Raw genomic sequence first — 24,557 nt, 5'->3', positions numbered from 1 at the left:
TTCAGCGACCAAGCGATTACAGAGGCGTTATAGAATAAGATTGAAGCCTGTGGCCAGGACTTTCCATTCTGGGCCAAAGTCCCGGGGTGGGAACCGACAGTGTTTCCTGCCGTGGAGCCCAGAGGGAATTTGCGCCAACTCGTGCGATGCTGGCCTCATTAATTATGCAATCGGGGCTTTCCCGATGTACTGGGTGGCAGGGCAGTCTGGATGATGTGTCCGCTGCCATCATATCCTGGCTCCATATTTAAATGGTGCCTGAACATCAGCTTCTTTGTGGCGAACCCACCGTGGAAGGAGGAGATGGCCTGGTGAACCCAGGGATCTGCGGCCCCCAGATTCAACGACGCTTCCCTTGATATATTGCTCAATTTAGTGGAGGCCAGGAGGAGCACCCTGTACCCGAAGGGTGAAAGGAGGAGGCTGAGTTGTGTGATCAACCCTGAATGGGAGGAAATCGCCAGGGTGGTCAGTGCCCACGGCCTCCATCAGACAATTGCCCTGCAGTGCCGGAAACCGATGAATGATCTCATCCCCACCACCAGAGTAAGTGTACCCTCAACTGCTCACACTCACCTCAATGAATGGTAGAGGGGACATGGACCTCAGTGGTTAGGGTGCCATCCATGAATAAAAGAGCATTTCAGTGTGATAAAGTGATGCCTTATAGCCCCACTGCAGTCCATCTAGTCTGCAGGTGGAGAGGCCACTGTGGGCCCCTGACCCTTCCACACACAGAGCTCAGATGCTGTTGGGGCTGGGGATGGACGTGGAGGAAGAGGGGCAGTAGGGGGCTAGGTATTGAGGGCACCAGAAAGCACCACCAATGACATGCCTCTGTGAGCCTTCTATCTGCATGTGCTCACCATCCTGGAGGGTGCTTCCCCAGAACCCTTGTGGACAACCTGCAATGCATCAATCACATGATACACAATCCAATTTGTAAGATTGGAAGCAAGAGAAGGATACCTGAAACCCAATTGTTCTCAACCCCATTTCTCTTTGCGCAGGAAAAGCTACGATATAACAGGAGAGAGAGAGAAGACAGGAGGGGGCCCATATGAACTGAAAAACTTTAAAGAGTTCAAGGAATGGGCAGCTGAGCTGGCAAGGGAGGGATCGGATTGAATCTGTGCAGATGGAGATGTCAAGTGGCGGCCTCCATCCAGTAAGGATCCATGCATAATGTAGTCACCTTAGGGTTATGTGTTCCGCCATATTGCAGGCAGTTCATGCAGTCACTCGCTCTCTCCTCTCTCACTTACAGGTGCCAGCAGGAAGAGGAAAGGCCAGAAGATGAAGCCCTCAAGGAATCAAGTAGGAGTCCCCAGGCACCCAAAGGGAGCAGGAGTGGCTGTTGGACACCCCTGGGACCTCCACTCTGGGCTCTCTGAGGGTGTCTGGCCCTTCAAAATCCCCCATTGCCTGTGACCCCTTCAGCTTCATCCTCTGTGACCAAGAGGGAGCAGCTGCCCAAAGCAGGAGAGCCAAAGTAGGCCTCCAGGCCTCGGGTCTCTAGGGGATCTCTGCCAAGGTCATCCAAGACAACAGAGCAAACCGGTCAGCAGGCTGCCTCCACCCCCCCTGCTGTAGATATTGGGGGAACACCTGGAAGAAGTGGAAATGAATGAAAGGTTAAGAGGTTATGATTTCACGTGTGAATGCCTGGATGCACTATAATCGTTAATGTTTCTAAACTTTTGTAAATAGACTACACTTGCATTTTAATGAGGTCTGATATGATTCAATTGCAATCCACAGTGTTAAGCCTGTGCACCCCCCACCCCCGCCATCTTCAGGCTGGGTCTATGTCTCCCGGAATCATGCATGTGCAGAGAGGCAAGGAGCTTTGCTAAGGCCCTTGTGAGCTGTGTGCAAGAAGCCTCCCGGGCACACTGAGCCTTTGCCCTTCACGCACTTATCTCTTGAAATACCTTAGCATTGTCAGCACTACGTGCTGGGGTTTCCCTTCAGTTGTCCAGTTGAGCTGACCTGCCGCTCTGCCCAGCCCTGCAGACCCAGCTCCCATGCAGCATTTCGGGATCTTCGCCTCTGTTTTGGCACAGCCAATGGTAAATGCTGAGTTGTTCAAATCCCAAAGGAAAACTTGAAACAACTGCCACAATTTGTTTTGCAAGTTGTATAAATTTTGAAATGTGTGCTTTGAATTCAGTAGTAACAAGACCACCAAGTCTTACAGGTTTTTACAAAACTCTATTAAACACTTATGAATAAGAGAAATGATTTTAAACACATACATATTTCTACAAATTACTACAATAATAACCTCTAAAACCCCTGTTCAATCTGACTCCTGGGGCAAAATTTTCTGCTTGATGTGCGGGGGGGTCCCCGCTCATCAGCAAGTAAAATGACATATGCAGTGACATCAGGTGAGTGTCCCGATGTCACCGCGCGCCATCGCAATATTTCGCTGAGCAGGCACGCAATGAAGTTCGACGCGCGCCCACCATTAATTAATGGGCTAGTTAAGGCCCTTAAATCATCAATCAACGGCAGAGTTCAGCCGCCCGTGTCATCTTTGGGTCGGTGCATGGGCACAACAGGGAGGCGGGTAAGAGACTTTTTAATCAAACGCATCCACAGGTGGGATAAGAGGGTTCAGTGGGGTTGTCAATTTGGTCTGTGAGTATTTATTGCAGAAAGTTTATTAAACTTGCCTGTGTGATCTGCAGCAGTTCAGAACAAATCTCAGCAGCTTTCTGTGTACTTTGAACCTTCAGGTCAGTACTCTGCAGTCAGTAATCTTTATCGGGCCTGCAGCTTTCTGGAGGCCTCCCTTTAGCCTGGGTATGGGTTCTGACATATCCACTGAGGAGGAAGGAGGAGGCCAGGAGGGCAGAATCAGTTTCCAGGGGAGCCACCTTTGAGAGGCCAGGCGCAGGGCCAAGAGGTTGTCCAAGGCTGAAGGGGCCGTAGAAGATGCCACTATCCTGCTGTCAGGTATACAGGCGGCGAAGCAGCTACCTCAATATGACTGAGGTGCAGTGTCGAAGGAGGCTCCAACTGTCAAGGGAGACAGTCAACTACATCTGTCAGATGATTGGCCCTGAGATCTCTTCTAAAAGTGTGGGCAGTCACTCCATGCCAGCAGCTCTGAAGGTCACAGTTGCCCTCCACTTCTGTACCTCTGGCTCCTTCCAGGGCTCGCTGGATGATCTTTGCAGTGTCTCCCATCAGCTGTCCACACTTGTGTCAAGCAGGTTACAGATGCTCTGTTCAGCTGTGCGTTGACCTTCATCCACTTCCATTGGGACCAGGCAAGCCAGGCACAGCGAGCCAGAGGCTTTGCGGCTATTGCTGGCTTCCCCGCATCCATGGTGCTATAGATCGCACACATGTGGCCATCAAGGCGCCAGCAGGTGAGCCCGGTGCCTTCGTCAACAGGAAGGGCTTCCACTCCATGAACATGCAGATAATGTGTGACCACAAGATGCTGATTCTACAAGTCTGTGCAAGGTACCCAGGCAGCTCCCACGATGCCTACATCCTCAGGCACTCCCAGGTGCTGGGACTCTTCAGTGCTCCAGCCCAGCTTGATGGATGGCTGCTGGGTGACAAGGGTTATCTCCTCAGAAGGTGGCTCATGACGCCTCTCCACCACCCAAGAACAGAAGCTGAGCAGCGGTACAATAGGAGCCACGGCACCACAAGGGCTGTGGTGGAGAGAACCATCGATCTTCTCAAGATGCGCTTCCAATGCCTGGACTCAGGGGGCGAACTCCAGTACCCTCCAGATCATGTCTGGGTGATAGTGATTGCACGCTGCACTCTCCATAATCTTGCGCTTGAAAAGGGGGGATGCAGTGGGCAATGAAGATGTTGACGTAGTGGATACGGCTGCACACGATGAGTCCAGCACTGATTCTGAGGATGAGGAAGCACAGGGGAATGATGAGGGGCTAAACACTGACTGGGGACTATACCAAGGAGACAGGGATACCTGGGAGACTTTAATACAATGAACCTTCAGCTAGCTCCACACAAATGGATCAGGAGGACCAGCCTTGCCTGGCGTTTCCATACTCGGCTCTTAAGTGCTAAATCTGCCAGCTCATCAGCTGCATCTAAGGGATTTGGACATAAACTTCAATGTCCACTCAAACACTCATGACATGTATGTAAAACGTACATATGCAGAACAAAGGAGCCAACCTCAGCCATGGTAACACATCCGGTTTTAATTTTCACCATCATATGATCACACAAAGTCAAAACAAAACATTTTTCAAGCATAAACAAATAATAATTCCCTCATCTCAGGCCAACACAAAAGCATCAGTGACAAACCTGTGGTGTGTCTAAGGAGCCTTATGCTTATGCTTACGGGTTCTACGTCTTGGTGCTGCCACATCGCTGGGAGTGGCATCTGAGACAGCCTGCTGACTCTGCTGTCCTGTTGGTCTCGATGACCTTGGTGGTCGTCCTCTGGCCCGTGGAGCCTGTGCTGGCCCCGCCTGGGAGGGATCTGCCAGTTCCACAGCTGGCATCTCCCCAGTCACCGCAGCCTCATCCAATGAAGCGGTGACTGGGAGAGGGTGGAGCAGCTGTTGCCCTCATCTGGAGCGCCCTGAGAGGAGCCCGCAGATACGACTGGCAGCTGCTGCGCCGACGTGACCTCATCCCGGACCTCCCTGTTCACCGAGGCTGGATTGGCAACGAGCTGGGAAACTTGAAGCCCACACCATCTCCCACATTGGCAATGACCAGCTGTGGTCACTGGCACTGTGAGGGCTTGCAAGTCTGAGCATAACCCCAGGAGAACCTGATTGTTCTCCTGGAAGCCCCTCTCCACGAGAGTTGCCACTCTCTCCATAGAGGAAGCATGACGCTCTGCCATGAGGCTCATTGCATCAGTAATGCTCCGTGTGGACTCCTCCACCACGGACACCAAGCGAAGCATAGCCTCATGTATCACACCCAGATGCTCCCACACACCCGACTGCATTTCCTGCAGCTGCTGTGTCGCAGACAACTCCAGAGGCACATCATCAGGCACCGACTCAGCATGTGCCTGGTCCCCTGCAGTCCTCCGACTGCTGGCGTCATCCGCACTCTCTATCTCTGCCAGCTCCTCCAGTGAATGTGAAGTGCCCTCTTCACTGTGCCCCGGGACACTAGCCGATGTTGCAATGCCAGAGGAGCCAATATCTGCGCTGGTGCCTGCCTTGCAGAAATGGTGTGACGCTGGTGACAGTTGAGGGCCCTCAGGTGTGACAGGGGCATCTGAAATTCCTCCTGGTGGACAGGCTCTGATGATGCTGAAATTAACAACAAGGACAGTGGATCAGTTAGCGTGTACACAATGACACACTTCATCCCTTTCCCCCTGGCTCATTATGCACTCAACCATCCAGAACCTATGGACGCGAATATTGGTGCGGTGGCAAATAGTCAGGAGGATACCCTTACTCTACAGGCGGATACAGACGAGCTGGTCAGATGGCCTAAGGAATGCCAAATGGAATGTTATGTGAGATGATGCACTTGGGCAGGAGAAACAAGGTATGGGAATACATGATGAATGGTAGGACCATGGAAAGTAGGGAGGATTAGACGGACCTTGTTGGGCATGTCGACAGGCCTGTTAAGGTAGTGGGACAGCTACGTAAGGTGTTTAAGAAGTAAATGCCAAAATTGCCTTTATTAGCCAAGGAATAGAATATAGGAACAGGGAGGCCATGTTGCAAGTGCAGAAAACAATGCCTAGGCCACAGCGTTAGTTCTGTGTGCAGTTGTGATCAGCGCTTCATGGGAGGGATGTGATTGGAGTGGAGAGAGTGCAGAGGTCGCTGACCAGGATGCTGGCTGGGCTGGAGAGTTTGACTTATGAAGAGATATAGCATAGACTGAGGTTATTTCCCGTGGAGCAGAGGAGATTGATGGGGGACATGATTGAGATTTATAACCTTATGAGGGGCATAGATAGGGTCGACAGAAAGGAACTTATCCCCTTGGTGGAGGGATGAGTAGCCTGGTGGCATTGATTTAAGGTAAGGGGCTTGAGGTTGACAGATGAGGTGATGAGGAACACTTGCACACAGTAATGTGGGACGCACTGCCTGAAAAGGCGGTGGATGCAGAAACCCCCCTAACATGTAATAAGTATTTGGATGTGGAGTTGCGATGCCATGGCATACAAGACCATGGGAAGAGTGGTGGGAAATGGGATTAGGAGACTTTGGAAGGTACTTGACATGTGCATCTTTGAAACGCCAAGGGACCTTTGTCTATGACCCACACATCTGACTCTATCCATAAACCGCCTTACCAATTCCACACCCCCGAAGCAACTTAATCTTTCCCTTACCATCCCCAGCCTCCCCCACCCCCTCCAGGCCTTCACACCCACCCCACCTCTTCATTCCTCTCCCCCACATCTAATCCCCACTATCGCTGCTCAGCAGTACCTCATACAATCGACTGCCGGCACCGCGAAAATCTATGTCCTGGAAGCTCCAGCAGGACAAAGATCTATCTGGTAGATGATCCACCCACCCACTGCTGCACGTGGTATTCCAGTGTCCACGGTCACTTCCACTCCCCACAAGCTGCCCCAGGCCTTCTTCCAGGTGAGTCCTGCCATGTCGCGCCACGTTAATCCAGACATGCTGTGGACCAGCGTGATATTCTGCTGGCGGCGGAGATAATTAGATGGGAGGGACAATTCCGGCTGAGGCTTCATCTGCATCCGGTTAACAATGAAAAAAACGGCTTCACGCCAGCCTCTGGCGGGAATGACGACCTGCCATGACAGGCGACCTGCCATGATGGGCGAGCGTGTATGTTCCCGCCATCATTTCATGCCAGCAGGAAACTGATTTTTCAGCTCCCGCTGCAATTTCCCCTCCCCCGCCCGCCATTAAACCCACTGCTGTTGGGACTGTGAAATCCCGGCCTGTGTATCTGAAATGCAACTTTATCAAAATAGTCTGATTATGGCATGGGTTTATTTGGTAAGTAATTACCACAGCAAGACTGAAGATTCCAATCATCTTTCAAAACGTTCAAAATAATTGCCCAGATTGGTTAAAATTGGCAGGGACTCCTTGTTAGATTTCCCCCCACACCCTCTCAACTCTGCTTTAATATTGGGGCCCTGATAAAAATACATCAATTTACTTTCAGATTGCAGGAAATGCGATGCTTTTGACCATTTCTATTCCAATAAGCAGATATTTATCTTCTATGTTCCAGAAGCTTCATCCATTTTCTATATTTATTTCCTGCATGTTGATACCTGTCAATGATCTGACTTACAGAAATTTGCATACTAGACTTTATGTTGTTTTGTACTGCACTATCAATCTCTCTTTGGCATGGTAGATATTACTATTTAAGCCAGATACTTAAAGTAAGTAATTAGTGAATTTAATTGCAAACAAATAGCCAGGGATATGGTAGTGATTATGTTACGAGACTAAACAAATGCTTCAGAGAATGTGGGTTTGTATTTGAGATTTTTTAAACTTTTTAAAAACATTTGGGAATAACATTTTTCCAGAATAATTAAAAGTTAGATTGTTGTAAAAATCCAGTTGGTTCACTCATCTCTTTTAGGTAAGAAAATCTTGCATCCTTACCTAGTCCAACTTATATGTCACTCCAGACTTACGCTCGCATGTTTGACTCTTAAATGCTTTCTGAAGGGGCCAAAGAACCAATCTAATCTGGATAACTAAAGATGGGCAACAAATCATGATGTTGTCAGCAATGTCCATGTCCTGAGTATGAATATTGAAATATAAATAAAGAAAGGGCAAACATCCAAAGACCAGTGTTAGGTTGATTAATTGACTGGATTGATTCCTGGAACAAGAGTGCTGTTCTATGAGGATCGATTGACTAGAATGGGCCTATATTTTCTAGAGTTTAACAGAATGAGAGATGATTTCACTCAAAAGTATAAAGCTCTTATAGAGCTTGAAATGCTGGAAGGCTGTTTTCCTGCTGGAGAATCTAGAAGTCGGAGTCATAGATGTGCACTGACCTTCATCCACTACCGTTGGGACCAGGCAAGCCAGACACAGTGAGCTAGAGGCTTTGCGGCCATTGCTGGCTTCCCCTGCGTCCATGGTGCTATAGACTGTACACATGTGGCCATCAAGGCGCCAGCAGGTGAGCCCGGTGCCTTCGTCAACAAGAAGGGCTTCCACTCCATGAACGTGCAGATAATGTGTGACCACAGGATGCTGATTCTACAAGTGTGTGCAAGGTACCCAAGCAGCCCCCTACATCCTCAGACACTCCCAGGTGCCGGGGCTCTTCAGTGCTCCAGCCCAGCTGGATGGATGGCTGCTGGGTGACAAGAGGCAACCCCTCAGAAGATGGCTCATGACTTCTCTCTGCCATCCAAGAACAAAAGCTGAGCAGCGGTACAATAGGAGCCACGTCTCCACAAGGGCTGTGGTGGAGAGAACCATCAATCTTCTCAAGATGCGCTTCCGCTGCCTGGACCGCTCAGGGGGCGCACTCCATTACCCCCCAGATCATGTGTCGGTGAGAGTGGTTGCATGCTGCGCTCTGCACAATCTTGCGCAGGAAAGGGGGGACACAGTGGACGATGAAGGTATCGACACAGTGGCCGTGGCTGCACACAATGAGTCCAGCAGTAAGTCTGAGGATGAGCATCCATAGGGGAATGCTGAAGGGGTAGATGCAGACCTGGGCATACTCCAGGGAGGCAGGAACACCGGGGAGGCTTTAATCCAATGAACCTTCAACTATCACACTGAAGATGGACCTCCAAGACAAGTCTGGGCTGCAGGCTCCATATCGGAGACCCAAGTGCAAAATCTGCCTGGTTAGGAACAGTGACTAAGGGCCTTGTTAATAAAACTGATTGCCCCACAAAACACTCATTACATTATTGGAAACCATCCACCTGCACAAGAAAGGCACCCTCAGCCATGGGGACATGTCTGAATTTAATATTGCAACCAAGGAAACTTAATGAAACAAAATGACAAAGGTGTTAAAAATTAGTATGATTTTGAACATACCAACTCATAGGGCAGAATTTTACGGCAGTGGGATTTTATGTTGCCACTGAAGTCAATGGGGTTTAGAATGTCTCACCGCATTTTACAGTCCCGTCCCCACCGAAACGGGGCCGTCAAATTCTGCCCATAAAGACCTCATTGTGGGCCAACACAAAAACACCAGTGATAAACCCGTGGTGTGTTTAAGGTGCCTTAAGTTTACGTTTTCGGGTGCTACGTCTTGGTGCTTCCCCATTGCTGAGAGTGGCATCTGAGACAGCCTGCTGACTCTGTTGTCCTGAGTCTCTGCCTCGATGACATTGGCGGTCATCCTCCAGCCCCTGGAGCCTGTGCTGTCCCTGCCTGGGAGGGAGCTGCCAGTTCCACAGCTGTTGCAGCCTCACCGGATGCAACAGCCAATGGCAGAGGGGTGGAAGAGCTGCTGCCCTCATCTGGAGCACCCTGAGAAGAGCCCGCAGAGATGACAGACAGCTGCTGCGCTGATGTGATGTCGCTTTGGGCCATGGTGGTTGGATGGGCACTGAGCTGAGAAACCAGCTGAGGTCAATGCCAATGTAAGGGCTTGCTGGTCCAAGCGCATCCCCAGGAAGTCCTGATGGGTCTCCTGGAGGAGGCTCTCCATGAGTGTTGCCACGCTTTCCATGGAGGACGCAAGGTGCTCAGGCATGAGGCTCATTGCTTTGGCAATAGTCCGTGTAGACGCCTCCGCCACGGAGACCAAGCCAAGCATAGCCTCATGTATCTCTGCCAGATGCTCCCGCACACCTGGCCGCATTTCCTGCGCTTGCTGCATCACGGACAACTCCAGAGGCACATCATCAGGCACTGACTGAGCAAGTGCCTGGTCCCCTGCAGTCCTCGGACTGCTGGCGCCGTGGGCACTCTATGTCTATGCCAGCTCATCCAGCAACTGTGAGGTGCCCTCACCGCTGTGCCCCAGGGCGCTAGCCGATGTTCTAATTCCCACCGAGGTGCTAGTATCTGCGCCTGGCAGAGATGGTGTGACACTGGTGAGGCCTCAGGGCCCTTGCGTGTGAGAAGGGTCTCTGCTGCTCCTCCTCCCAGCCCTGCTCTGCTGACTCTGAAAGGAAGAACAAGGGCATTGGATCACTTAACATGGAGACAATGTCAATGGGCATCCCTGTCCCCTGGATCATTATGCGCTGATCCATCCATGAGCAATGGTGAAGTCATTTTGCAAACTTCAATCACTGAACATTCAGCACTGCCATGGCAGTTGGAAGAACAATGGTGACCTCACTGCTGGGCAAACAGACCTGCCTGCGGCACCCCAGCCTCACTGACACCGGTGGACCAGGGAGCATGGCACCTCTCCAAATCTAGGACCTCCTGCTTGAAATGGCTGAGAATTGCTGACTGTGCTGGCCTGCCGCCAGTCCTCACCCGCTCAGCAGCATTATGTGCATTCTTCTCCTGAAAAGGATATAGGGCATTGATTAATGCTACTGGTACTGGGACTCTCTTTGTAGACGGCTTACCCCAACCAGAGTGGGACATTGCAGGGCTCCAGTGTCTTCTCACCCCAGTGCTGCCAAACACTCACACAAAGATGCCAGGCCTGTTCCCCCTGCCCCATCACCTTAGTCAAATGCTGCCTACATCACATTTGGCACCACACGGTCTAACCTTCCATAGCAAGGAGGCGCAAGTACGTGGAGCGCAGAGGACAGCAGATGGATTGGTGCCAACTCCACCTTGAAGCACCCCTCCCAGCATGTCATCACCCTGACTTTGACATGTCCTGGAGTTCCAGCACTGCGACTAGGTACAGCTCCTCCAGGTTGCCCCCAAAACAGTAATGTGGGTCTCAGTGTACCACTTGCTGCAGGTGCAGATCCCAGCTCTTCACCACCCTCTCAGGGCAACCTCGGCATGGACAATATCTGTTGGCCCACCCAGCGAAGGACACATGCCGTCAATGATTCAATGTGGCCACTACACTCAGACTTGGCGAGGGGATTGGGTGGGGTTGGGGGGGGGGGAAGCCTACTTGCTGGATTAAGTGACCAATGCCAACATGGTACTCACTCTTCCTGAGTGCAACATTGAAGCGCTTGATACAATGGATTCAAGTGCGCAGCACCATGTTGTGGGAGCTCACCACCTCCACCAGCACCTCCCAGGCATGTTTAGTCATGTAGGGAGGCCTCCTCCTCCCATCCTGGGGTGCCGGGGCCTTCCGCTATGCTGCCACCTCCTCAAAGAGGGCACAAAGGCAAGCATCGGAAAAACGAAGGGTACAGCGCCCCCCTTCCCACCCCTCCTGCCTGGCCTGCTAACGCTCTGGAGAGCCATGATTCGCAGCCTTTGAAAAGCTGCAGCAATTTTTTAAAGCAGGCCACTGGGTCGCCCACTCCCGCTGTCCTCGGGAGCTCTGATTCACACTGGCCGGGCCTCAATTAGCCCGCCCGCGTAAAATGGTGGCATGGACCCGATCGTGGGTGGGGATCGGGTCCATGCCTGCCCACGCCTGCTCCCGCTCCAACCCCCCACCAATCAGAAAATTATGCCCTATTAGTCCTACGAGGCATTCCCCTACGTGGCATCAGTAAAGTTGGTTGAAGTGTACTGATGTTCATATTGTGATTGTATGCCGAATGAGGTCATGGAAGAAAATGAGTTCTTGAGTTCTAGGGGAAAAGGTGGAAGGAGCATTGGTTGGTGCTGTTGACAGGAATGCAGCAATGAACCCCAGTCCTTGGGATGATGCTCCTGGCACTGTTTCTCTTATCATCCCAGACGTGCTGGATATTAGACTTGGGTATCTTCTTGTAAATGTTGGGAAACAGTGTTTTCCTCCTTGCCCTGACCTCTGACACTAGGACCTCCAGAGAGTTCGTTCATGGGATGTAGGCATTGCTGACAGCATTTATTGCCCGTCCCTAATTGCCCTTGAGAAGGTGGTGATGAGCTGCCTTCTTGAACCGCTGCAGTCCATGGGTGTAGGAACACCCACAGTGCTATTAGGAAGGGAATTCCAGGATTTTAACCCAGTGACAGTGAATGAACAACAATATAGTCCCAAGGCAGTATGGTGTGTGACTTGGAAGGGAACCAGCAGGTGGTGGTGTTCCCATGCATCTGCTGCCTTTGTCCTTTTGGTGGTAGAGGTTGTGGGTTTGAAAGGTTCTGCTGAAAGAGCATTGATGTGTCATCAGAAAACATGAGGGAACCACTCCACAACAAAAGATTTGTGTCCATGGTGTTGCCATGATAGCAGTAAATGTAACCTCACTACAAAGGTGCATTCCCATTTTAAGTATGCCTACTAAAAATTTTAATGCATAAATGGGCAGGCTGCTCAGCTCCCAAAGCTATCAATAAGCTGCTTGGTTCATGCTGGCATTCAACCCCCACACCTAATTCCTGCTCCTGATTAAAATTGGATCTTATATGTCACAAGCGCATATCTAATTAAATTAATTAGAACATTTGATATAGACACACTTTGAACAATCCAATCAAATAAATTCAGCCTGTCAGCGATATTAGTAGCAATAATAACTATCATACCTTCTGATGATTTAATTGTTTAATTCTAGAAGACTTGCCCACATCATTGTTTCATTTCTCAATTACATTCTAAAATAGTGTGTAAAAATTAACAGAAATACACAATCTTTGCCAAGTTAAATTGGTTCATGAATTTGCCACCTAAGCAAAGGTGAAAAGATCTTGTGCAATGGGTGAAAGTCATGCAATTCTTTTATCTGTTAATATTCTCTAACATGTTGAACTATGGTCCTTCATGAGGTAAGTGTGAACAGTATATAAGCAAGTGCATTCAGCACATTGTCCTGGTAGATCTTCCAAAAGAGATTTTCGTTATCTTGACTCTGCTTCAGAAAACTGACAAGATGCCAGCAGATTACAATGGTGTATGGGAGATGGTAGAAAATGAGAACTTTGATAGCTACATGAAAGAATTGGGTAAGTTTTGACTTCTTTATAAAATATATTGAAAGACTGACAATCACAAAGATGTTTTATTTAAAATCTTCATGTAAAATCTATACATTGAAAATGGAGCTGAAGGTTATAATCTTGAAACTAATAAAATGTGGCAGAACAACTCAAGACCAGTATGTTTCTATAAGTAACCAATTTTGTCCAATTACGTGGATTTTGTAATTAGCAAATGGTGCTTGCCACTGACCTTGAAGAAAGCTTCCCACAAAGATCTAGTAATTTCTGTGCTCATTCCCAAGATCAGTTCAAATCTGGCACCAAGTCAAGGGGATCTCAAGGCATTTAGCTGCAGCAAATACCAGCAAGCAGGACAAGCAGCCAATCACTTTGAAGTATTCTCACGGAAAGCAGGCCAGGCAGTTAAAAACACTGAATGCCTTTATTTATAGTTGAGAGCGAAATAAATTATTATGATTGGATTAAGATGAATGTAAATTTTTCAAGGGTTCTCACAAAAATGGTAATTAGCGTAAGAGTGGAAATTCTCATCAATTCATTGATTTCCTATTGATTGCAGTCTGGGGAGTTCAGTAGTGCACCCTTTGGAGAAATGTCAGCAATTTCTGGATCTCCACACTAACGTGCACATATGTGGACTCCCAAAGTTACTGTCAATTTCAGGGCAGTGATGATGGCATTGTTGACAACTTCACCACCACTTCCATCTCAAAATCTGAGCCAACATTGTCTATAATACAAATTATTTTAATTCTTGCTTCCCTTCCTGAAGGATGTCTTGCATTGTGATAAGTTACCTGTACAGATGAGCAGTCTATGAGTAATGAAGAGCAATGCCAGTTAATCTTATGTTATCAACTTTTTAGGGGGCTATGCCTGTGTTTAGCTTTTGTTATTTTTCTAGATTAGGATTTATGTATGGTGCAATTGTTTGACCTAGATGACTTTCATGTAAACTTGCCAGCATGTCCTTGGTCACTGCCTCTCGTGCATTAGGAATCAGAAGTGAATAATACTGGGAGTTTCTTGTGCTGAACAAAAAATACTGGTTTTGATTTTGTTACAATTTTAGGAAGACTCTTTCCTTGTAGATAATGTCTGCTAGGCCAAGAATGCAGAAATTTCATAAAACAATTGTGAGGCCAGGCTATTTATTCTGTTACTGGAGCGGGCTGTATATTACAATAGCTACTTATTTGGAAAGGTTATCCTTCTAAAATTCTTATAAAATTCATCTATTGTCCAAAATGTCTCATTTTGTAATGATCATGCCTCCCACATAAATTATTGCATACAAGATGGTAAATTTCTGTATTGACCCATTGGGAATACTGTTATAATGCCAAAGATATTGACAAAATATTGCATCATCTGCTAAATATTCCCTGATAAATTGCTTTAACAGATGTGTATTTATGACAAAATCAATGGTGTTGTTTCACCTTTCATCTACTGCAGACACTCAGTAGAAAAGAAAACAACATTATCCTTTGTAAAAGATGAGAGCAAAGTATTGCAAGTACTTGAAAACTGGAATAAAAACAAAAAAAGAGCTGGAAATACTCAGCAGGTCTATCTGCCCGACATGCTGAGTCTTTCCAGCATTTCTGTTTTTATGTTCTTTATGAGTTTATGCTAATGAAAAGGCACATATAGATGACCTCTTCTCAATTCTCATTTTTTTTGTCTCTCTTAATACACATATGGTATTGAACGCAGTGCACAAGCTAAGCTCTTTGAGGCTTTTATGATATGCTTTCTTTAAAGTCCTTTCTTACAGGGTTAAAGGATGGAGGAGAAGGATTGTCAAAGTGGGGATGTGTGATATTCTGTGATACCTAGCTACTTTGCAGGAATGACTCTGGGTTGAACTTGACTTTTAGGGGTTGAAACGACATGAATAAACCTTTTTTTGTTAACCTAAATTTAAATGCGCTTCTTCTGAGAGCCTTCACACAGAATACAAGATAACAATTCTATTTTTACCTCACCAATAACATTCATACCAATCATCATGTGGTAGTACAGAACTTGAATATTGCTGAAAAATGAGCTTTTTTTGTCAAAGTTTTTCATCTTGCACTCACCATGACAATTCACAAGAAAACACGAATATCAGGGGAAACAACATATTTATACTGTATGAGAAGAGCATGCTGATTTGTTGGCAAGTGGACTCTGATTGGTAGAGGCATTGCCAAGGTGAATGCACCAGTTGATTGTAACTGACAGTTAACTGCCAAGCTCTTGATATTTTCTTGCAAATTGTTCTGACGACTGTAAGGCAAAAAGCTTCAACAAAATATGTCTCTTTTTTCAGCTTTACTGAAGTTTATACCCTTCTTACATGGTTACTCATGGGCGCATAACTGTCAGCACACACTTGATTAAGCAATGGACTGAAGTCACATGCTCCATAACTCTTGGCATTTTGTCATTTGATATAAAGTTCATTTTCACAATTTAAAGACTAGTTATGCTTACAACGAACACTAGAGTCAACTGAAAAGCTTGCAATGGTATTTAGTACCCCTGTAATGCAGCAACAGTTTTATCCTGCATCAAGTATGAGATCGAAGGACTGTTTTTTCTGAGTTTTGCATGAAGGAATGCCAAAGACTAGGTTGCCCAAGGATTTCCAAAGTTATATTTGGGTTGAGTCCGCTGTGCATCATGGCCGGTATCTGCAGTTGGTCCAGGCATATCGAAGACATAAGCGAAGCGGGGCAGGCATTTCTTTGCTTCTGTCATACTTTTCAAAATGGATTTGCAAAATCCTTTCATAGTGCGGAATGTCCCAGACTTGCACTAGGTGCTGTAGTAGATGAGAAAACGACATTTTACCAGTTGGCCACAATGGTGGTTTCTCACGTCATATCACCCCAACCTGTCAAAATTAATTATGCATTCCAGGGAAGCACGCCATTTCCATGGTGGGTGGGCTCTCATTCACCCACCACACCATCACCTCGCTGCTTCATCATGCCAGGTGTCATATTTAAAGTGCAGCCGCGCTTTCAGTGCCTCCAGCCGAGGACAGCTGCACAGAAGACATGGCCCTGAAAGGCAAGAAGACTGCAGCCGTAGGTTTAATGACCACCTTTTGGATGCAGTGGAGGCCTGCTGTGATCTCCTTGATCCCTGATCTGGCCACAGGATGGACAGCAACATCACCAATCCGGCTCAGGGGGCAGTGGTGGTCAGCACCAACGGTCTGCTTAAGAGGACAGCCGCCCAGTGCTGAAAGAGGATGAATGATCTCCTCCGTTCCACCAGGGTAAGTCACTCTTCTCATCACTCTGAACTCTCACACTCTCAAACCCATCACACATCAACAGGGCCCTCACTCACTGCCAGTTCAAGGGACATCACCATTCACTCTCTCACACTCACCGTCATTGTCCTCATCCCGTCCATGGGACCACTCACCACCCACACCTGCCAGGCATACTTATCAATATAAAAACAAAAAAACTGCGGATGCTGGAAATCCAAAACAAAAACAAAAACAGAATTACCTGGAAAAACTCAGCAGGTCTGGCAGCATCGGCGGAGAAGAAAAGAGTTGACGTTTCGAGTCCTCCTGACCCTTCGACAGAACTTGAGTTCGAGTCCAAGAAAGGGACTTGGACTCGAACTCAAGTTCTGTCGAAGGGTCATGAGGACTCGAAACGTCAACTCTTTTCTTCTTCGCCGATGCTGCCAGATCTGCTGAGTTTTTCCAGGCATACTTATCATCTGGCCTGGCAGACATCCTGCTTACACTCTCTCCATCTCTATTCATGCAGAACAAGCTGGCACACGACAACAGGGAGAGGTTGCAGACTGGTGGAGGAATGCCTCAAATCAAGTCCTCATGGACTTTGAAAACAGAGCCATCCAGCTGGTCGGTGAAGATCTGGATGATTCCTGTGCTGACGGTGAGGTCGGTGGTGCTCAACCAAGTGAGGATCCAGCAGTGCAACATCCATCAGACAACAATACTGGGAGCAATGTGTCCTGTTTCACAGGCCCCTGCCATGCACTAATTATTTCATCTTGTTTTCACAGGCACATCAGGAAAAGAGCCAATGGAGTCCACAACCCAGAGCCTCCAATCAAGTCCAAAGAAACCTCTAAAGAGGAATCTGAAGGCACCCTCCCTAAAGTCCCATCACAGAACTCACCCACACCTTCCACCAGCACAGAGACACACACTTCAGTGGGTCCTAGATTTAGAGTAGCCTCAGGATCACAATCTAGTGAGCATATCGCACTTTCTGATCCACAGCAGGTGGCAGCAAGGACTTCTTAGGTCCCCGGCACTCGGAGGACTGCTGGAGGCCAGAAATTTGCTGAGAATGAGTCAGATGATGAACCTCTGGACTCGGTCATGTCACAGAGTCTGGAGCTGCAAAGGCAAGCTCGGGAACATCAGGAAGGGATGTCCGTTGAACTCCTCAGATTGCAAGGCACGATGGAGGAGTCCATTGGCCTTCAGGCTGAGTTGATAGCGTGGCATGCGAGGTCAACACTGGTAGGATAGCAGCCAACATCAAGACCTTGGTCCAAGGCATTGGTCCTGCACTGCTGGACGGGCTGAACTCCATCAATGATGGTCTCCAACAGTGTGTAAGTGAGAGGGGCACTGGGTAACTCAATCTCACTCTAGCTTCCCCTTCTCCTCAATTAATCAGCCAGGAGCCCTTGCGTGCCCATAGGGAGGAGGATCAGCAGGTGCACACTCTGGGGCCATCCACCCAGATGACTTCGGGAGTGCCCGGCCCATCCAAATCACCTCTTCCTATGACCCTAGCAGCTCCAGCTCTACAATTTGAGAAGGGTGCCACTGTCAAACATCTGGGCCCCGAAAACAGTCCGGGGCCCTCCAGGTCTTGGCACTCCAGAGAACGGCAGTCAAAGTCATCACAGACAGGGTTACGAGGAAAAGGCAGGAGATTTGCACTAAGTTAAAATGATCAGAGAGCTGGTGCTGACATGATGGGCCGAATGGCTTTCTTCTACACCATAACGATTCTGTGAAGCAGATTGTACAATGTGCCCAGTCATCCAACTGTCCACTAAAACACTCATTAGTTTGCAATCTGTGCCTGAGGGATGAAAAGCCCTTGAGCACTTGGCGGCAGTTTCATGCCCCTGTGTTGCTTGAGTGGGCAGATAAGCTCGAGGCCCAATTCTACACAGGTCATTGTGGCTGCGACTGAACTGCCTCAGCTGCAGAGGAATGGTCACTTTATCCAAGTTTTCCCTAATGCATGGCCGCTTTCCTCCCCACCACCCTGCATGTGCTTGTGCACTACCTTCAACCACAGGGCATGTCTTATATATGCTGTTGTGAAACACATCGATGTGCAATCAAATGGACAATCCAGCGGCAGTTGGGAAGGAGAGGGAATGATTCTGGCCGGCTGGGCTTATAATGATATGTAAACGTATTACAATGAGGTTCCCAATGAGGATGTCCAATGATGGGAAACACGGCCCGCCATCGATGAGCCGAGCGGACGATTGCAAACTGATTTCACGGTGTTGTGAAACAGATTTTTGGCCTTCTCGTCATATTGTCTGCTCACGCTGCCAAGCACACCTGACGCCAGTGGGCATAGACGATTCTGCCCTTAGTTGCACATCTAAGAAGAAATCACTTTAGTTAATCCTGATTTTTCAAACATGGTATGGACAGACAACATCTGAAGCCAACCACTTTCTACTTTAGTAATTCCAGCCGGCTATTTACCTTTCCTTTCTACAAGCCTAACCTAAATCCAACTTAAATGAGAGAATTTCTGAGATAGCACTTATTACCATCATTATCCTGTTTGCATGCAGGCATCACTTTGGGGTGAACATAAGTTCTGTCAGTATCAATTCTATCACAGTGTAAGGTGTATTTTAGAATGGGTGCATCTCTGGCTAATGCCTTAAATTCCAGGGCCCCATGGTCACTTTGGGCAACTAGAGATGGTCAAGAAATGCCCACATCCTGAAAATGATTACAAAATATCAGAATTTTGAGCTCTAAGTTCTTGCCATCTTCTAAATTTTCTAAATCCTATCCTGTGGTGAGATACCTTACATGCCAAAAACATTCATCGGAAAACCACAGGTCCTCAGTTTGTTATTTTCCAATCCAAACTCATGGCATCCAAAATACTTCACCACAGGGAGCTCAGAAAATCTACCCTCATGCCAACTTTCAGATTATTCTACAAACAGGTTAAAGCTGCTGTGGCACAGTTCTACCCTTGACAGTTGGTAAGGTACTTAATATTCTAGGCTGAAGATATCAGGATGTGAACAAAATGTATAGTTCCATCCTCACATTACTTGAGTTGTATGATTGTGTACATACCCAGCTTCCATCCGAGTCCAACGTTGTGAAATAACTAAATGCATGATAAATCATTCTTGTATTATTATCCTTTCCATGAGTGGATATTAAGAATGCATTTCTTAAATTCTTCTCCCATTGTCATTTCTTTTTATTCCTTTTCATACAATTATTCTATTTCCTTATTAGTATGTAAATTTTCAAGATTATATAAGCTGAATTCAGTAATGTGAATGTCAACGGAATTTGATCAAAATTAAATGTGGGCAATTTTGCTTCATCTGCAAAAATCTTCCAAGGAGGATTGTTATAGGCAAAGTTAAGCTATGTCCAAATCATTGATCAAATGCCAGATTTGCACAATAAGTAGGGTAAGTAAGATAATTTTATGCAATCATTATCCATTTGATTGTGGGATAGAAATTCTTTCCTAACTCTATGAATATTAATCATAGAAGTGAGGGGGAAGCTAAGGTCACAAAAATATTGAATATATATGAATAAGGATCGCAAGTACTATATGATGATAATAGGAGTAATGTAGGAATGAAAATTAAGATTTCTTTAGATTATTCAGCTCCTCCCACCTCAGCAGGTCTCGAGCAGGCGCAGTTGGAAATTTGCTCAGGTATGCCTTCCATTACATTACCACATCTCTGTATCTCCCCCCACTTCTCAGAAATCAGGCTCGGCAATGTAGAATGGCCCCACCCACATGTGACAGATGTATGTTAAAAAAATTAGGAAAATATGCCCTCTGACACATCTCCTGGCATTTGAGCCTATTGAGTGACCACCTTCATAGATCAAATGTCCAGCATTCTGAGGTTCACAGGGAAGCTAAAAATATTTTGGGGGAGGAAGCCAAAGCCTGTACAAGTGTTTATAGAGCATTGTTCTCCACATGCCAAAGCTGAGCCATAAAACAATACATTTGCCAGCTTATTTTTTGATTTTTTAATTTTTATTTTTTATCCACTTGTTTTTATTTTTTATTTATTTTCATTTTTAGTCCTTGTTTTAATGCTGCCTTTTATCCAATTTTCAATCTTTTTTCCCCCCAACCCACCCCCAGAAGGGCCATCTGTTGATGCTAAGTGAATATATAACTCCTGCATACTTCTCAATCTGGCAGTTTGTACAACCAAAAGTGTGAATATTATTGATGGAGTGTGTTGCCTATTTGGGAAACATTAGCCAGAATTTTCCTGTTGGTGCGTGGGGGTGGGCCCTGCATGCCGATACGTAAAATGACAAGCGGTGACATCAGGTGAGCATCCCAACGTCACCTCGCGCCATAGCAATATTTAGGTGTGTGTGGGTATGCGATGTTCTCTGATGTGTGCCCGCCATTAATTATTCATGTAGTTAAGGCCCTTGAGGCAGCAATTGACTGCAAATTTTTGGGGCCTGTGTGATCTTCAAGATGTCACATGGGTGCAACGGGCAGGCGAGTAGGAGGCATTTGTATGTCCCTCATCCACATGCGGGATAAGAGGGGTGAGTGGGGTTGCAAATGTTATCTGTCAGATATTTAATTGTGAAAGTTACTGATACTTGGCTGTGTGAACAGGAATACTTGAAAACTCATACCAACTGCTTGGACAGGAGTAACAGCCTTCGGGTCAGGACTCTACAGCAAAGATCATTTTGCAGCCTGCAGGTTTCAGGAAGCCTTCCCTTAGCCTGAAAATGGGAGTAGTGGTCTCCACTGGAGGCACCTCATCTGAGGAGGAAGGGGGGACCAGAATGGGGAGGAGGCCAGGAGTACACATTCAGCCTCCAGGGAGGCCACCTTTGGGAGGGGAGGCGCAGGTACAAGGTGCGCAGGGCCAATGGGAAGTCTCAGGTGGAAGGGGCCACAGAAGACGCCACTATCCTGCTGCCAGGGTATACAGGCGGCGAAGCAGCTACCACAATATGTCTGAGGTGCAGTGCCGAAGGAGGCTCCATCTCTCAAGGGAGGCAGTGACCTCCATCTGTCAGGTGATAGGCCCCTGATCTGTGCAAACTGTGGGTGGACATCCCATGCCAGTGGCGCTAAAGGTCACAGCTGCCTCCAACCTCTATGCCTCCAGCTCTTTCCAGGGGTCAGCAAGTGATCTTTGTGGAGTCTTCCAGTCAGCTGTCCACAGTTGTGTCAAGCAGGTGACATACACTCTCTTCAGGCATGCATTGACCTTCATCCACTTCTGCTGTGACCAGGCAATTCAGGTACAACGAGCCAAAGGCTTCGCGGCCATTGCTGGCTTACCCCGCGTCCAGGGTACAATAGACTGTACACATGTGGCCATCAAGGCACCAGCAGGTGAGCCCATTGCCTTCGTCAACAGGAAGGGCTTCCACTCCATGAACGTGCAGATAGTGTGTGATCACAGGATGCTGATTCTACAAGTCTGTGCAAGGTACCCAGGCAGCTCCCACAACGCTTACATCCTCAGACATTCCCAGGTGCCGAGGTTCTTCAGTGCTCCAGCCCAGCTGGATGGATGGCTGCTGGGCAACAAGGGCTATCCCCTCAGAAGGTGGCTCATGACGCCTCTCCACCATCCAAGAACAGAAGCTGAGGAGCGGTACAAGGGCTGTGGTGGAGAGAACCATCCGTCTTCTCAAGATGTGCTTCTGATGTCTGGATTGTTCAGGGGTTGCACTCCAGTACCCCCTGGATTGTGTGTCAGTGATAGTGGTTGCATGCTGCTCTCTCCACAATCTGGTGCTGGAAAGGGGCGACACAGTGGAGGAGGAAGACGTAGATGCAGTTGCTTTGGATGCACGCGTTGACTGGAATTGTGTGCAGCATTCTCCTCAAAAGAAGAGAAGATCATTGATTAGTCCAACCTGTACCTGGATTCCCATCGCATCCCTGCCACCCCAGCCGGAGTGGGACATTGCAGAGCTCCAGTTCTTCATTACCCTGCAGCTGCTGCACACTCATACCAAGAAGCCAGGGCTGACCCCCATTTGCCCAAATGCTGCCTCCATCACATGTGGCACCACAAGGGCTAACCTTGCTAAGCAAAGAGGCACAAGCACATGGAACGCAAAGGCCAGCAGATGGATTGGTGCCCCGCCACCTGGGATCTCCCCTCCCAGCATGTTAGCACCCTGACTTTGACATGCTTCCCAGTTCCAGCAATATGCCTCAGTGCAGATGCTTGAGTTTCCCCCCATTCTATACTCTGGGTGTCAGTGTCACACATGCTATGGGTGCAGAACCCATCTCAGCACAACCATCTCAAGGTCAACTAGGCACGGGCAATATCTGCTGGCCCATCTAGTGAAGGATTTAATGCCGTTACTGTACTCAGAGTTGCCAAGGGTGGGGGAGGGGGTGAGGTGCTTTGGGGGGAAAGGGTGACATCTGCATTAAATGACCTCAGCCAACATGGTACTCACCCTTCCCCAGCGCAGGAGGTCGTTGAATTTTTACAGCGCTGGACCCATGTGGGTCGCACCACATTGTGGGAACTCAGACTTGGCCACCTCCTCCCATGCACTTTTGGTCAGGTGGGGGGGCCTCTGCCTCCCATCTCTCGGAAGCAGGACCTTCTGCTGTGCTGCCACCTCCTCCAGGAGGGCAGCCAGGCACTCATCCGAGAACCGAGGGGCACACTCCCCTCTGCCTTACCCTCCAGCCTGGCCTGCTCCACTGGCCTACCCTCCGGCCTGGCCTGACATGTTGCCCTACCCTCTGGCCTGGCCTGCCCCGCTGCCCTACCCTCCGGCCTGGCCTGCCCCACTGCTCTACCCTCCGGCCTGGCCTGCCCCACTGCCTTACCTTCCAGCCTGGCCTGCCCCACTGGCCTACCCTTTGGACTTGCGTGATGCACAGTAGCCCTCTGCTGTGCTCTCCTCCTGGCAATTGTGAGCAGCCTGTGCATGCCCGCCGCTGCCCGCCCACTCCCAAGGGTCCAGAAATATGCTGGGTTGACCTTAATTGACCCGCCTGCGTAAAATGGTGGCATGGACCCAATCGCTGCCCACGATCGGGTCCGCGCCCGCCCACGCCCAGCCCCGCTTGGCCCATCCAACATTGGGAAAATTCTCCACATTGGAAATTTTAATCCCTAAAAATGGGTGGGAAGTTAAAATGATAAAAAACAAGGACCCATCTGCCTTGAAGCTGTTCACTTCCAGTTGAGCAGTAGCAGGACAAGAGGCAGGCAATCAATTCCCTTTCAGGAGGTGGGATGGTTGTTGTAACCCTTTATGGAAGCTTTGAGCATCCTTTTTACAGGGGTTCTACTTCTAACTCATGTTAGCCCGGTTTCCCCAGGGGAGAGAAGGTCTATGAGACAAGTACATTTCCGATCATGAACCCCACCACACTCTCCGATCCCAGCGCTATCAGCAATGCTCCCATGTGCTCAACACCCAACCATCAACTCAATCCCAGATCTCCGACAGCCCTTCAATCCCTCTCCATACAGCTGTGATGTTCGACCGCACGCAATCAGTCTGACCCTACAGCCATGCTTAACCCACCCTCCCCACCCACGATCTCCACTTTCAACAACCACTACATGTACCTACTCCTGATCTGCAGCGTGGTGCCACAGGATTTCTGCACATGACAGGCAGCCAAGCTGTCAATAAAGCTGCCTCCTGAGTAGGGAACACGTTTAAAAAACACACACATACATTGGAATTAAAACTCCATGGCGTTAAAGGAATCCTGGATTTTCCTGACCATGAATCCTGGTCCCACTTTGAAACTCCACCCCAGTGACAATTGGCCCATTAACACCAGCCTTAAGGATTGAATCTGCGATTTAATGGCATTTAGACTGACAAGCTTTTGAAATGCTTCTGCAGTCAACCAAAATTTCACCTGAGCTGCCACCTCAGCGGACAAGTCTGAAAAAGACTCAGGATCCTGCTACTTGGAGAAGTGTTTGGATTATCAGTCCCTGAAGACTGGGTCATGAACAGCTGGTGGTAAGAGATAATTAAATTACTGTATTTGCTAAGGCTGGTCAAGAAGAACATCCAATGAAAGAAATGTTTCCCCTACAGCCAGCATTAGTAATTCTGGTAAATAACTGGCATTGCTGTCAGCTGTATGATTGGTCTAAAATATTTTTGTTGCAAAAACATTAAACTTCAATACAGGGGAAGTTTAATTTTAATTGGAATTTATAACCACTGGTCTATTTTCTGATGAGCTATTTGATGAGGGGATTGATGAGGGTAATACTGTTGATATGGTGTTCAGGGGCTTCCAAAAACATTTGATAAAGTGCCGCACAGACTTG

General features: G+C 48.0%; 1 protein-coding gene across 1 annotated transcript in view; it reads left to right on the top strand.

Moving 5' to 3' along the window:
- The first annotated feature begins 12,901 nt into the window (after positions 1 to 12,901).
- The window catches only part of LOC121269193 (retinol-binding protein 2-like), a 29,590-nt gene continuing 17,934 nt past the window's right edge, over positions 12,902 to 24,557 (top strand). Inside the window, exon 1 of the mRNA XM_041173726.1 lies at positions 12,902 to 12,974. Within this exon, the coding sequence (XP_041029660.1) occupies positions 12,902 to 12,974 (73 nt within the window). The remainder of the gene's footprint in view (positions 12,975 to 24,557) is intronic.

The sequence above is a fragment of the Carcharodon carcharias genome, chromosome 2 (assembly GCF_017639515.1).
Source record: "Carcharodon carcharias isolate sCarCar2 chromosome 2, sCarCar2.pri, whole genome shotgun sequence".
NCBI classification, from domain to species: domain Eukaryota; kingdom Metazoa; phylum Chordata; class Chondrichthyes; order Lamniformes; family Lamnidae; genus Carcharodon; species Carcharodon carcharias.
This window is presented reverse-complemented; position numbering and strand designations above follow the sequence as displayed.